This window comes from Pseudonaja textilis, chromosome 5, assembly GCF_049901715.1.
Source record: "Pseudonaja textilis isolate UNSWEBS1 chromosome 5, rPseTex1.2, whole genome shotgun sequence".
Classification (NCBI taxonomy): domain Eukaryota; kingdom Metazoa; phylum Chordata; class Lepidosauria; order Squamata; family Elapidae; genus Pseudonaja; species Pseudonaja textilis.
The window spans coordinates 45,973,374-45,988,123 of NC_141994.1; the positions used below are offsets into that span (position 1 = coordinate 45,973,374).

The 14,750-nt window shown below is 35.6% G+C and overlaps 2 protein-coding genes across 5 annotated transcripts in view; one reads left to right on the forward strand and one right to left on the reverse strand.

Annotated features, from left to right (window-relative positions):
* XRCC6 (X-ray repair cross complementing 6) overlaps nt 1–238 on the reverse strand; it is a 16,250-nt gene extending 16,012 nt beyond the window's left edge. For 2 of the 4 annotated variants that reach the window (XM_087934729.1, XM_087934724.1), the window contains exon 1: nt 98–238. The gene's annotated coding sequence lies outside the window, so the exon portion shown is untranslated. The remainder of the gene's footprint in view (nt 1–97) is intronic. The other 2 variants (XM_087934728.1, XM_087934723.1) reach the window with 1 other exon arrangement.
* DESI1 (desumoylating isopeptidase 1) lies at nt 68–14,369 on the forward strand. Its single transcript, XM_087934735.1, has 6 exons — nt 68–199; nt 4,815–4,836; nt 6,527–6,596; nt 7,653–7,762; nt 9,912–10,034; nt 11,444–14,369. The coding sequence occupies exons 1-6, from the start codon at nt 109–111 to the stop codon at nt 11,535–11,537; spliced, it is 510 nt and encodes a 169-aa protein (XP_087790861.1). The 5' UTR covers nt 68–108; the 3' UTR covers nt 11,538–14,369.
* The last annotated feature ends 381 nt before the right edge of the window (nt 14,370–14,750 follow it).

Consider the following 14,750-nt stretch of genomic DNA (forward strand, 5'->3'; position numbering starts at 1 on the left):
GGCTTCTCTCTTCTCTTTTTCCCCAGCGGCCTCGCCAGAGAAGGGCGAATTGGTCTGGAAGTTGTGGTTTTTTTTTTTCACCCCCCTGCAAGCTCACCTTCCAATGTCATGGACTCGCCTCCGATGCTGCACTCGGTGAAGCTCTACGTGTACGACCTATCCAAGGGCATGGCTCGCCGCCTCAGTCCTATCATGCTCGGTAAGAGCGGCGAGTAAGACATGGAAACCCGCCGCCTTCCTCAGTCTGAGTGATAAGCTGAGGGGGGAAAGCGGACGGGGATGGCTATCCGGCCAATACTGCTTTACGGGGGAAGAAGCGCCTGCTCCAGTTATGCAGGTCTGCGGGAGCGAACGAGCCAGTCAGTCTCTCTCCAGACTCCTAGGACCTAGAGAGAAACGGGGAGAAAATGCGGGGTTGTATTTCCCTCCCCCCGCCCGATCCAGGCGATGCGCGGGTCTTTAACCTGCCCGGCCTCTGCCCTGCGTCGGCTATGTAGTAAGGGGCGACTTGAAGACGCCCGATGCCTTTGCCTAGCTTAGTCACAACTTTTCCCGCCGACACAAAGGGAGAGGAGGAAACGCTCGAAACCAGCTGTTTCCCAGGGTCGTTTAAGGCAGGGGTCTCCAACCTTGGCAACTTTAAGCCTGGCGGACTTCAACTCCCAGAATTCCCCAGCCAGCTGGCTGGGGAATTCTGGGAGTTGAAGTCCGCCAGGCTTAAAGTTGCCAAGGTTGGAGACCCCTGGTTTAAGGTGCTTAAGGTGGTTAGATGGGAGTTCAAAAAGCGTCTTTTTTTGAGGTAATAATGGAACCTCTAAAAGGGAACACTTTCACTTTTATAGGCGAGTTACAGAGGCGTCAAAAAATTACTTCCAGGTAAACAGAATAGTCACTATTGTATTATATCCCTAAACCAGTGAAAGTGACAATTGAATAAGACACTTGTTATTTATTATTTTATTAATCAAATTTATATACAGTAGCTGCCCATCTTCTCCCAAAGGGGACTCACACAATAAATAACAAAACAATCCAATATAAAACAGATAAAAACATAAAAACTAACATCTGTGCTCATTATCAATCAAGCTACTATTTCATCAACTCTTGTTAGCATTTTTAGGGAACTATTTAAATTTTCCACAATGTGGGTCTAGTTCATTGATCGTGTCCACATATGTATTGAGGTTTTGTTCTGTAACTACACTTACTCTTCCTTTTTCACTAGATGTTTGCTTTTTTATTTATTATGACCATCTTTGTGTACAGGCTGTGCTTGATTTCTCTAATTTTCTTAAATCTTGTTTTCCCATTTGATTATCCTTCATGTATTTAGATTTAGATTAGATTATTTAGATATAATTTCTTGCCCTTCTCAGGAATTCAGTGTTTAACAAGGTATTTTTTTCTGTTGCTGTTGCCTTTTCCTTTTGCCAGTTTTCACCAATTTTCACCAATTTTCAGACATCATCTTTTGCTTCTGGCAGCATGGAATATTTTAATTGCTTCATCTGTATGAATTTGACATACAGTATAACAATATGGCAGATTTCTATTAGGGACTCTGTTGAATTTAGTTCAATAAAATATATTTTATGTACTCAATTTATATCCCACCTTTTCCAAAGACAAACCTGTACTCTTCTCTATAACAACCTTGTGAGATAAATTGGGCTAAGAAAGAGTGAGTGGCCTAAAGTCACTCAGTGTGCTTCAGTGACTAAGGTATATTAAAACCTGGGTGCCTCTGTTTGTAATCCAACACCTTAATCTGTAAATACAGAGAGTCTCATGTGAATCTCTTATTTTATCATCACAGCCCATTGCTGTGACATTGCTGAGATTTTGGCTTGATTGGTTTGTTTCCTTTCTTAGTTGAAGTTGGAGGCTCGTGATCTGAGCCACAGTCAGCATCATGTTTTCTTTTTACTGGCTGAACAGAACTTTTTCATCTGTACTTGCAAAATATGTGGTCAATTTTATTCCACCTGGAAACATTCAGTTGTATAAATTGTTTATATTGGTGAAAAAAGTATTTCTTATGAACATCAGATTATCATGGCAGAATTCTGTTACTCTGTTATCTGCCTCATTTTATATATCAAGGCCTAATTTTCCACACCACTAGGCTTTAGTATCCTAGTAGCCCTTGAAGAGACCACATCCTTTTTTGTTGTATTGACAAGTTATTGCATGTCAGGATACAACTATTCATTTTCAGCCTCCTCTTCACCTGTGGGATGCAGGATCATCTTAACATTGAACTTCTTAATTGGAACTGGAATTTAAATTGTCCTGTAATTTTTTGAGTTGTATTTTGAATTTTGTTTGCACTGGTTTAACACTTTTTTTTGCTAATAATTATAACTACTTCATTTCTTGTCTGATTTTCTTGTTCACTGTAGAATATCTGGTGTTTTTTTATGTGAAGTGACTTATTCCAACTTTACAGTTTTCAAAGTCCCAGAATATTTGCCTACAGACCTGATACTTCTGCTCTGATAACATCCAGTTGCTTTGGTTTTTGATTCTAACTTTTTTTTTGTATCAACTTGTTTGTATGTGTATATGTGCATACATACAAACACCTCACAAATGTATCTTTGCAGGATCAAATTTGTCTTTTGTCTCTGGGCATACAAGCACATGAACATTCTATCTGCCTTAGTCCAGCCACATGATTATCATCAATGCTACACATAATTGTCCTCTGTTATTGTCCTACTGGTAGTTGTGAGTTTCACTTTGTTTTCTTGGTAGAATAGTGGAGTGAGTTGCGATTCTTTCTCCAGTGGATTGTGCTTAATCTGATCACTCATCTATGATCACTAACTGTTACAAGTGTCCTTCTGGGAGTATGCACTCCCAACTGTTCATGACATAATTGGAATGTACAACCTTGTTTACTGCTACAAAGTGGTGATTCTTGAAGAGTTAAATCACTTAATTTCATATATGTATTTTAAATACTGTACATAAGAGTTAATCAAACTAGTTACTTTTAACTACTGGCCTATATCAGTAACTTTCTGTTTGATGTAGCAGAGTAGAATTTTTATTAAAATTAATTTCTGATCAGTAAAAGTGGCAACCAGAACAGCATATGATTTTATATGATCAAATAAAATGTCTTTATAGCACCATTGGAATAAAATCATAGAACTGAGAAGAAACAAACTAAGTCATCTTATCTTTAAACTATTCCCACACTATTGATGGATTATTATTTTTAATCCATAATATATATATATATCCATTCCTGATATCTGCAAAACAGCACTGAACTTAGATATTCATGTTGAATTTTTATGTATCCTCAACATATAGATTTGCATTTGCAAAGTAAATATTTAGTGATTGAGGGATTTCACAATACTGAAGTCCAAAAGGGATATTTTTTCTTAAAAATACAACAGAATCATTTACTGTTTATCAAAGTGCTGTACTTTTAGTAAAAGAGCAAAGCATAAACATTAAACCATTTCATAATTTTTTAAAGTTCACTTTCTTACTTTCATTCATATCTGAACTTGCACTGTCATTGTGATGAAGAAAAGTGTCGTCATAAGCAACTAATTTGAGTTTCAACAGAATTGCAAGTTCCTCCCACATCGAACTCTGTTACTAATTAACAACAGTCAGAATACATAATGAAAACTGCTTAATTTCACAACACGTGGATAGGCTTAACCATAGGGAAACTCTGAGTATCTTAAACCAAGCCAGCCCCAAAATGCTAGAGAATTCCTGGATGCCTGACACTCACGACAAATCAGCCACTAGCAGGCACATAGACATAAACAACATCTGCATACAATTCAAAAGAGACAACCAAAAAGCCAAAAAGAAAACAAAAAAACCAAACACCTAACCAGCAATCAGCATCCAGATGGGCAGAGATTAACACCAAGATTAACTTTTAGCTAACAGTCAAGAAGCAAACAATACTCCAGTCAAGGAACTGCTAAATAAGCTAAGAAACAACAGTCCAATCAAGGAACCACCAAGACCATTCCCACCAATACAGATAGGACGACCCAGTACCGTAGTATATAAAATGAGAGTAAACCCCATTCCCTACTAGCACTAATGATGTTACCTAGTTTGGTAATGAAACATCTTCAAGAAAACAACTAAGGTCAGAGTACACCACAATACTAGTTAAAGCTAAATTTTTCTTTTATTGGGCATGCTTTGGCAAGTTTATCCTAAGAGCTTTAATTTCCAAATGGAGATGAAAGGGGAAAGTGTAGAGTTTTAAAAATCATCTTTCTACTTAAAAGCAACTTAAACAGAAAATTCAAATATTACTTAGATTTATGAAGTTTCTGTAAAATCCAATTTCATATATGCCTCATCAAAAGCAGATACCAATATATCCAATAAAATTTGCTTCAATTTTGTAGAGATATAGTAATATTGAAATGTTCATAATATATTGAGACTTCAGCACAGGGCATATTCACTTGATGAAATATGTTGCACTGTTGGTACGTCATTTCTAATATATTAGGTCAGATGTAAATAAAAAGTAATTCATCAATATGTTTTATTTCATCTAAGAGAAAAATTATTCTAAATCAATCTTAACATATTAATATAGATATGATGAATCAACTTTACGTATTATATCATAAATCCTTTATCAGCTAGCCATACTTTAAGAATCATCAAGAAAAAGAAAAAAAGGTTCTCAAAGGTTTTTAAGAAAATGAGGTAGTTAAGTCTCACTTTCTGAGCTCTTTCTAAGAGAAACTAATTTAGAAACTTGTCTGAAGATGCTGATATTTATTGCTTTCTTCTTTTGTATACAGGTAAACAACTAGAGGGTATCTGGTAAGTAACTAGTCCCAAAATTAATTGGAATGTTTGTACTATGGGAAATCCTTACGGTTATGCACTACATAATTTAGATAGTGTGGTCAAGAGATTAAAAATTCGCCGACAGAACCGATAGTAAAAAAAAATTGAAACCCACCACTGGTGGGGGCACAGACAGTTCTTGGGACACCAAGGATGGCTCATGTTACACCACTGCTCCATGAGCTGCACTGCCTGCCAGTTTGCTTCTGGGTGCAATACTTGGTGTTATCACGTTTAAAGCCCTGCATAGCATAGGTCCATGTTACTTGAACTATCTCACCTCCCTAGGTCTGGCCCACCCCATCTGCTGTGGGCCTCAGCAACCAAGGAATTCCAACTGGCGGGGTCCAGGAGAAGGGCCTTCTGTGCCATGGCTCCTGCCCTTTGGGACATCTTACCCCTAAGGTGAGATTGGCTGCCATCCCTCTGACCTTCCATAAGAGCCTAAGACCAGGCTCTGCCAGATGGCTTGGGGACCCAATAGGGGAGCATCACACAGGAGGTGTTTGATGAATTAAGCGGTAATCCCACTTCCTCCTTTTGTTGCATCCTGTTCCCCCTCACAACTTTTAACTACAATTTTAACTATAAATATATTTATTGTCATTTCCACGTTTATTATTTTAGAACAGGGGTGTCAAACTGGTGGCATCACATTTCATCACGTGACATATCACGACTTTTTCCCCTTCACTAAACTGGGGGTGGGGGTGGCCAGCATGTGACAATCCGGCCCGTGAGCTGTGAGTTTGATACCCCTGCCTTAGAAATATTTATATTATTTTAATTGATTTTAATGTTGTAAGATGTCCAGAATCAATTTGAAATGAAATGGGTAGCAAATAAAATAAATAAATGCGCACCCCCCCCAAACCCATAAATAAGGCAAGCGCATATATATATATATCGAAGCAAAATACCACTCATGCATCATCACAAAAACTCCAGAATTGTAATGCCTACAAACTTGAAATTTGGCACATATGTTCCTCTTGGCTTCTAGGTGCTCATTAAGAAAGGATTTTTCAAAATGACCATCAGAGCATTGGTATTTCGTATATTATTTACACGCTCTGATGCTAAGGAGTTCTACTCCCCCTCCACACCTGAAAAGAAATCTGTTCCAAATGCAAAACACAAGCAGAAGAGTTTCAGTTTCAGTTTCAGAGCAGCAACCAACTTTAGTACAGAACAGTTGAGCTAAGCCACGCCCAGGCTCCTTGCTGTCTCTTCACACAGCAAATACTGTTTCAGTTTCCAAACAGCCTCAACTCTCTTACACACTGATAGCACACTAGCCAAATGAATACCGATGGATGCTGGTAGGCAGAGGCAAATTTCCCCCCACCCCCTTATTTTCCTCCCCCAAAACTAAGCCCGACTACATAGTTTCATAGTGAAGCACGGGTATCAAACTAATTTGTCATAAAATGCTGGTTGACTGCTGGAGGCAAGAGGTAAATGCTGAGGGAAGGTAAATGTTTTGGGAATGTCTGAAATTCTGAATATTCTACAGTATTGTACAAAACAAAGTATTATGTCTAAAGACAGATAAAGGCAGTAAATAATCTGTTTGCATTTGTATTACCCTTGATAAACTGTTAGGTAACATACTGGCTGGAGCTTTACTCTTTCTTTTAACCTGCTGTTTATTTATTCTCAGGCACACCTCCATAGTCGCCCACAGGGATGAATTCTTCTATGGTAGTGGGGGAATTTCAAGTTGCCCACCTGTAAGTTTACAGACATCTGAGAAGTTATTGTGTTTTTTTACTTTTACTCAGCTGATTTCAATTAATTTTGTATTACCATTCTTATACAGGGAAATTATATACTTCAGTATCACCTGTAAAATCACAAGAACTTAGAAATGAAATAACTAAACAAAATTTTTCACTAAAATGAATATGAGTAGATAACAAATGAAATTTTAAACTAAGAACAGGAGATTATTGTTATTACCCTGGCTTTCTACAAAGAAGACATTTAAAAAAATAAATACAATAATATATTGTAAAAAAATATTAGGGTTTACCCAAATGTCTTGCTGACTGATATAAAAGACAAAAAACTAATTTTGCAGTAATGGCAATGAGATAAGGGCCTCCATCAGAATTGAGGACAGCAAATTAGTTTGCGGAACAAAACAAGTTGTTCTGCACCCTAAACTCTGAGCAGAATGGATAGGTGTACATGAAAAACACCAGAGACTGCCAACCCTTCACCCACCCACCCACCCACCCACCCAAAAAGTTTCTATTGCCTGGATGAATGTCTCACACTACCTTGCTTTGTGTTTTGGACAATAACTACTGCTTTGAATATTAAGTACTGTAATCTTTTCAGCTCTGCAAAACTTGATTTCAATCAAAGATACTTCTTTCTGAATCTCATTTCCTAATGCAATTATGATTCAGCTGATTTAATTAGCAATATACAGTGGGTTTTTATTTAACTGAGTCACCCTAACTGACAAACTGAAGTCCTGGTCCTTCCTCTAAAGCCACTATATTTCTCTTTTCTAAAGCAAGATGTGGGGGACCACATCTCTATCAAAAGCAAATAAGTTTTCCTGCTCTTCCAAATCTCCAAATTAAGAAGTTATATGAGGTCCTATGAAATATTACTGTCAATTTTGCTAGTGATAGCAGATGTAAATTCTGGAAGTTTGTAGATGATGTGAGCATATTGTGAAACTTTGCAGAAAGTTTTCAGCTTAAATTATTCTATAAAAGATACTGATAAATTTTTGTGATGACTTAGTAACCTAATGAATGCAAATTTTGCAGGGTGGAACACTCCTTGGGCCTCCAGATTCAGTTGTAGATCTGGGATATACTGAAGTTTCAGAAGACCTCTTCTTAGAATATTTGTCCTCATTGGGGGAATCTATATTCCGGTGAGACTGCTACTTAGTTTCCATTCTAATATGCTCTGAAGGGAATAACTTATTAGAATTATTTTTTAATATTTAAGCACATTTTATGTAAAATTCTGAAATTATATGCACACTTAGGCTGAAACCATGTAAGGTATTAGAATATAAGGATAAACTAGGAAGAGTCAGTATACTATGCTGATTACATTTGCTGTTAATTGTTATAATGATGTCATTTCTGGATTGATTTATGGTATAAAACAAAATATTGTTAATGTTCTTGTTTCCCTTCATGTAAACCTTTAAATATAAATACAGAAGACTGGTTAGTCAGTCATTGTTTACCCCATATCAAAACACTGAAGTATTTAATCATCTTTTTTGGTGAGAAATAGAATGTCTTAGATTGTTTTCCTTCATATATTCCAATCTCATGCTTTATTGAACAGTAAAGTGTACAAAGAATTACTGATATGTGACTATTAATACAATAAAAATACTATCAGCAAAAAAATATAGGTAACGGAGAAGAGAAATTGAGATTGACCAACTACAGATGGTGCTTGTTTAGTGACTGTCTTCTTTAGCAACTATTTGCAGTTACAATAATGATTAAAAAGTAACTTTACAATCAATCTGCATATTTATGACCTTCACAAATCTGCAGACCAAAGTGAAGTTTAAGTAAAATCATAAGCATGGTTTCACTTAGTGACTGCTTCACTTAATGACTGGGTTGTGGGTCACAATTTTATTTGCTAAATGAGAACTACTGTGTCATTTGGGATTAAGTTAGAACATGAATGTCCACATTTTCATAACAATTGCTTTTCAAAATAATATAATTTGTTCTTTATAAATAAAATCTGCAAATAAAATCTTGTATTATCTCTCAGTATTTCACCCAGTGTTATACAGTATTACAGTGTATATTGTAGAACAGTTGCAAACTAATCAATTTAGAATTGATATGCTGCATTCACAGTGATGTATGGTTTCTGCCTTCCAACATACAAGAAAAGCACTTTTATCAGGCATGTATGGAAGCTGCAGTACTAATTGTTATATTTAAGTGGGACACCAACAAGGTGATTAATCCATTTGTTGCCCTTAGTTTCTTTATTTTAAATGCCAATAAAATATGTATTTTCTTCAATATAGTTTGAAAAAAATCTCTAGAAGATAAGGCTGACTAATAAATTGTAGGCAGAAAAGAGTTAATAATTCCATTCTAGCTTTTGTATTTGAAATTTCTGCCTGAACATTGGCTTTTTGAAACATTACTGACTGTACTCTGTACCCATAGACAAAGTAAGTACAATATAGCTATTCTTCCTATGCATTCTTTCTTGATGTTTTCAATTGCATGTGAAAGGAAATGGCATCAAACTTGCTGGTTATTGCATTCCTATCATCACTTTGCAATATTTGCAAATGCAATTTGCAACATTGGGAGGTAAATGTATCGAGCAGGAGGACTGCTGCAGTTATATAGACTCACTATATGATTTAAAACCTGCAGAGGGAGCCTATACAGATAATCTTTGATTTATGACCACAATAGAGCCCAAAATTTCTGTTGCTAGCAAAATAGCTAAGTTAATTTTGCCCCATTTTACAACCTATCTTGCCACAGTTGTTAAGTGAATCACTGCAGTTGTGAAGCTAGTAACAATTGCTAAATGAATCTGGCTTCCCCATTGCCTTTGCTTGTCAGAAGGTTGCAAAAGGTGATCACATGACCCTGGGAGGCTGCAACTGTCATAAGTAGGAATCAGTTGCCCAGCATCCAAAGTTTGATCGTATGATTATGTGGGGTGCTGCAACAGTCGTAAGTGTGAAAAATGGTCATAAGTTGTTTTTTCAGGGATTTAATTTTGAATGGTCACTAAATGAACTGTTGTAAGTCAAGGGCTAACTTTGTATAAGGGCAACTATTCCCTTTATATCATTTAGAAAGTAGCAGGCCTAGGTGGCAGGGGTGTGCTGGAGAAAGAACAATCAAGAAATACAGTGTCCCCACTGAATCAACAGATCAGTTAAAATCCAGTTAGCTTTTGATCTGGATGCTGTAATTATAAATTGTCTTTATATGCTTGAACCCTTGAGACTTTTTCTGCATTACATCTTACTCATGTTCCTTCTTGTTGATTTTTTTGGTGGATCACAGAGGAGACTCCTATAATCTTTTTGATCATAACTGTAATACATTCAGCAATGAAGTAGCACAATTCTTGACAGGGAGAAAGATCCCTTCCTACATTACAGATCTTCCATCTGAAGTCCTTGCAACGTAAGTGTAATCTTTTTTTATATAGTATACCATGTTTACACTGCCACATTGCATGCTAACTCTAATAACCATGCCTTCTCAGAATTTTTAAGGGCAAGACAGCTTGAGACAGTGTTCTGCCTCCTAAGCTCACCTACAAGCAAATGACACAAGTCCAACTGTATTAAATATATTAAAAAATAAAAATCAAAAGTATTCTTAAACTGGTCACTCTGTTGTTGAAGAAAACAGAGAAGTCCCAACTACAGAATATGTTCCCAATTTATATCAGGAACTATATTAACTTCCTTCTGATTTTTTCCCCAAAATTTGCCACTACTGGTGGTAATTTACTATACCCAAAGGACCCAGATTGTTGGGGGCAAAATGCTGATTCTGTAAACCGCTTAGAGAGGGCTGTAAAACACTGTAAAGCAGAATATACATCTAAATGCTATTGCTATTGCTATACAATAACTTTTATGGACAAAAAAGAGCTAAAATATATGATTTGGAGGAAAAAAACTCATTAAATGAGCTGTAGCATGCGGTCCAAAATATATGGCGAGGAAACATTTTAATGTCATTATACACATAACACTATATTATGACAGAAATCAAAGCACATTAACTCCATGCTTTGGCAAGTAGATAGGGGTGATGCTTAGGGCTATAGATAGCTGCTATCAAAGCAGCATACAATGTGTGTGAATCACCATCCATCAAGATGGAGAGGGAACCTTGCATTGTCTGGGGCTCCCTACTATTCCTAGTAGTATAGTACTAGTTGCAGCTACAATCTTGAGTACCAAGATTGTAGAGAGGATAGTAATTTCCAGGAGTAAAATTAATTTCTTTGAAGTATAGTTTCATTTTTCAGTGATGCACCATTAAAAAAAAGGAATTTGTAAAAAGAAAGTGATCCAAATAGTCGGGTGAGATTCAGCCAATTCAGGCCACCCGGATGTTAAATTTACATCTGGTTTTTCCCAAACCAGTACTTGAACCGACCGATCCCACCCCTCCCAGGAGTCTCCACGCAGCCTGTTTAGGGTGAAGGGTCAATGTGCTTAGCAGTTCACTGTCAAAGTATGGAGTTAATTGCAGAGCAATTCAGTATCTAATGCTATGGAGCTATGAAGCAAAGAAACACAAAGCAGAAAAAAATAAGACAAAAATGAGAATAAATTCCATGTCTAAAAGTTCTGTGCTATTATAGACAAAGTTTTGGGGGAGGCTTCCTTTTTCTTCATCCTGATGATATTATCATAGGTTAACTTCTCCATATGTCTCTTAAAGATTTTATTGACTGTGAATAGCCAGTTTCTCCCCAAGGTTCTTAGGTGTCTTGCTTTTGAATTTAATATTTTTTGTTACAAAATGTTTTGAAAGCTTAAACATACCCTCTCCCATGCTTCTTACTGTCACAGACCGTTTGGACAAGCATTACGACCACTTCTTGACTCCATCCAGATCCAGCCACCTGGAGGAAATACTTTTAGCAGACATAATGGACAGAGCTAGCAAAGACAGTGAAAAATATCTCAATTCACACGGGCATTTCCTTTTAAAACTCCACTGTATTAGATACCTGTCTTATAAATTTATGCCATGGTTCAAAAGTGGCATTTCGGACTTGATAGGGAAAATATTTATTGAATTGCATGTCATGTGGTGATATCAGAAGAAATATGGTCATAAAATCAAATAATGTATTTACTTATTAAAACTGTTTTTGTCAGTTCACTTTTTTACTATTCCCTACTGAGAAAGTGGAAATTAGGAGATCCGCCTGCATAGTCTACTATAACAGGGATATCTTAGCCATCTCTTCCCAAATATACTAATTTCATTACCATTGTTGCAGTATTTTGTAACCTCAAAGTTGTAAATTTAACAAGATTACAAAATAAGCTTGAATATGCTTTTAATTTTTATAGGAGAAAAAAAACTAAAAACATTCACTGTGAAATTATTTCAAAAACGCTTCTTAAACAGAAAATATAAGCCAGTCTGCAATAGAAATATATACAGTAATAGATTTTTAAGTGTAGATTGTTGATGCCAAAAATATCTCTGTTGCTTATTTTGAAAATCTGACCTTTTCAATACCAGAAAGAATAGCCTTAACCCTTGTGCTATATTAATCTTTTGTATGTTAAAAAAATGTACAATGGGTAGAAATGAAGGTCTTACTGTAAGCAGTAACATCATATTTTAAAGAAGGCTAAATGAATTTGACTAATACAATAAATAACGTATTATTTTCACAACACTTATGCAATATAAAACTTTCAGATAAGAGTGTAGATTAATAATTTTCAATTCTGGAAGTACTTCCAAAATCAATTTTAAGACCTATTATTTAAGTCTGAGATTTAAATATATAAATATGGTTAGATTGTTTATATCCATCCCTATAAATGCCCTCTTCTCCATATGCTCACATCCACTTTACATCAGAAGCATCTTGTGGCTGTTTTTTTTTCTTAAACAACAAAAATTATCTATTTAATCAGGCTTTGGGCCCATTTCATTTTTTTCCTGTAAATACTTGTAATAGAACAACTAGATTCAGTTTGAGGAGCGAACAGGTATAATATTTCTTTCTTCTCTGCTGAACATGATTAAGAAAGCATTATTTGGCAATGACAACTACTCTCTGAGAAAACACATACATTTCCCTCAATGTCAGACTATTTCATGATATCAATTTTTATTCATTAAATTGGATTTTTTTCAGAAACTACAAGATTTTGCTTTGAGAGGCTATTAATTTGTCTCTACTTTCTCCTAATATTTGGAAGAACATTAGAAAAATCTGCTAATACTTGGAGATAATATTCACTTGTACAATGTATCGACTATAAAATACAAACCTAAAAAGGAACTAGATTGCAGTCCAAATGTTTTTGTCCCCTTTTTAAAATATGAACTTCTGAAAGATTATGTGATGGACCACAAACCCCACTATCTATAAACATTACAGGACTGCTTGCTGGAATTTGTTGCCCAAAGACACAGTATTGGTGATGCCAGATAAGAAAGGCTGTTTTAAGTCTGAGGCTCAGAAAAATTCTTGGTAGGCAAAACAAGTTTTCCTTCCTTAGGAAAAATAGAAAATTCTGAATGAATAGAGCAGTAAAAAAATGAGAAAGAATGCTTCATTAACTGCATGCTTTTGAAATGCCCAAGAACTTTTGTGCTGAATTTTCAGATTGCAATCTGAAAAAGTATTTTTCTATTACAAAAGTATTTTATACCTATATTGGTTAGTGCAACACAGAAAGAATTGGAATGACAGTGAATATACAGTAGTTCTGAATGTTCTTTTTATATGACATACTGTACCTGCTTTTAGAACCACATCTCTTCTCTATCGCAATCATTGTGGATGTGTGATAGAGAACTGCTGATATAAAATATAACCTTTTAAAAATTTATTCCATAACACATTGGAAGCATTGGTTGATTAGAATATCTTGATTTCTTAAAAGCTACATCAAAAACACACATACTTTCTTGTAAGCTCCAAAAAGTCATGCTTTCTAGTAAACCTGTTTTGAATTGTAATTTTAATAATGTAATTGATTGCTTTTTCCTGTATAACTTTTCATCATTCCCTCTGTCAAATTTAATGTACATTTCTCCATTTAACTAGTACATATGAGCATATGGAGAAATGAAGAAATTCCTGTTACTTATTTATTCATATTTTTGGAACTTTCCTTCCTATAACTTCAGAAAATGCAAAGTAAACTCATGTTTATTCAGAAAGAGGTACCATTTTTTTCCTACAGGATTTATTCCCAAGCAAATTTGCAATTCTAGGTAGTTGTCTTCACTAAGAGTAAAAGGAATATTCTACTTTTTGCATTATGTCCTCTCTATTGCTTCCAGTAAAGAAATGATTCTTTTGCTTTCTGGAATACACTGTAGGCTCTATTTTCAGTGATGTGCAATAATATGTAGAACTTCACTGAACAGAGACCTAAAAGAGGCTGCATTTCAAACTGATGTCTCAATACGAGGATCTGAATGATTTGTATGTTATGTTCCACATTAGTTGACACTATTGACTAAGGTCAGTTCAGAGACAGCAGACCTGCTTTATACTTGTGGAAAAATATAGCTGCATTCATATCTTAACATTTTTCCCATCCTTATATTTATAAGTCTATATAAAGTATGAAATGTGCATGTATTTAAACTGATATACTTTTAATCTGTCAATGGGCATGGAAAGCTGAGCAACCTGTATATGACAACAAAGATCTGGCTTAACAGGTCTGTCATTTCCAGGAATTCCATATTGTTCTTGTTTTGTAATTAAAATAAAGCCTTTGTCAGAACCTACTTGAGTTTGCTTGTTTTATTTTAGCATTTTTGCCTTCCTATTTATCTTGATATTCTAAAATATCATCCTATACTATCAAAGGCCTTTCTATAATCAATGAAGCACATGGTGACTTCTTTAGATAGTCCTTGGCTTTCTCAATTTTCCAGCATGCATCAGTAATAATGTCTCCTTCCTCCGCCTTTTTCAAAACAAACTTGAACATCTGGCATTTCTTTTTCTATGTACAGCTTTAATTTGTATTAGACTACTAGTCCATCTTTAAAGTATCTTGTAAGGGTTGGGTGGGAAAATGGCCCTGATGCATTATGAGTGAGATGATTATGACCTAAATCAAGGTCAGGTGAATGGCTCTGGCTCTGGCTTTTCGGGCTTCTGAA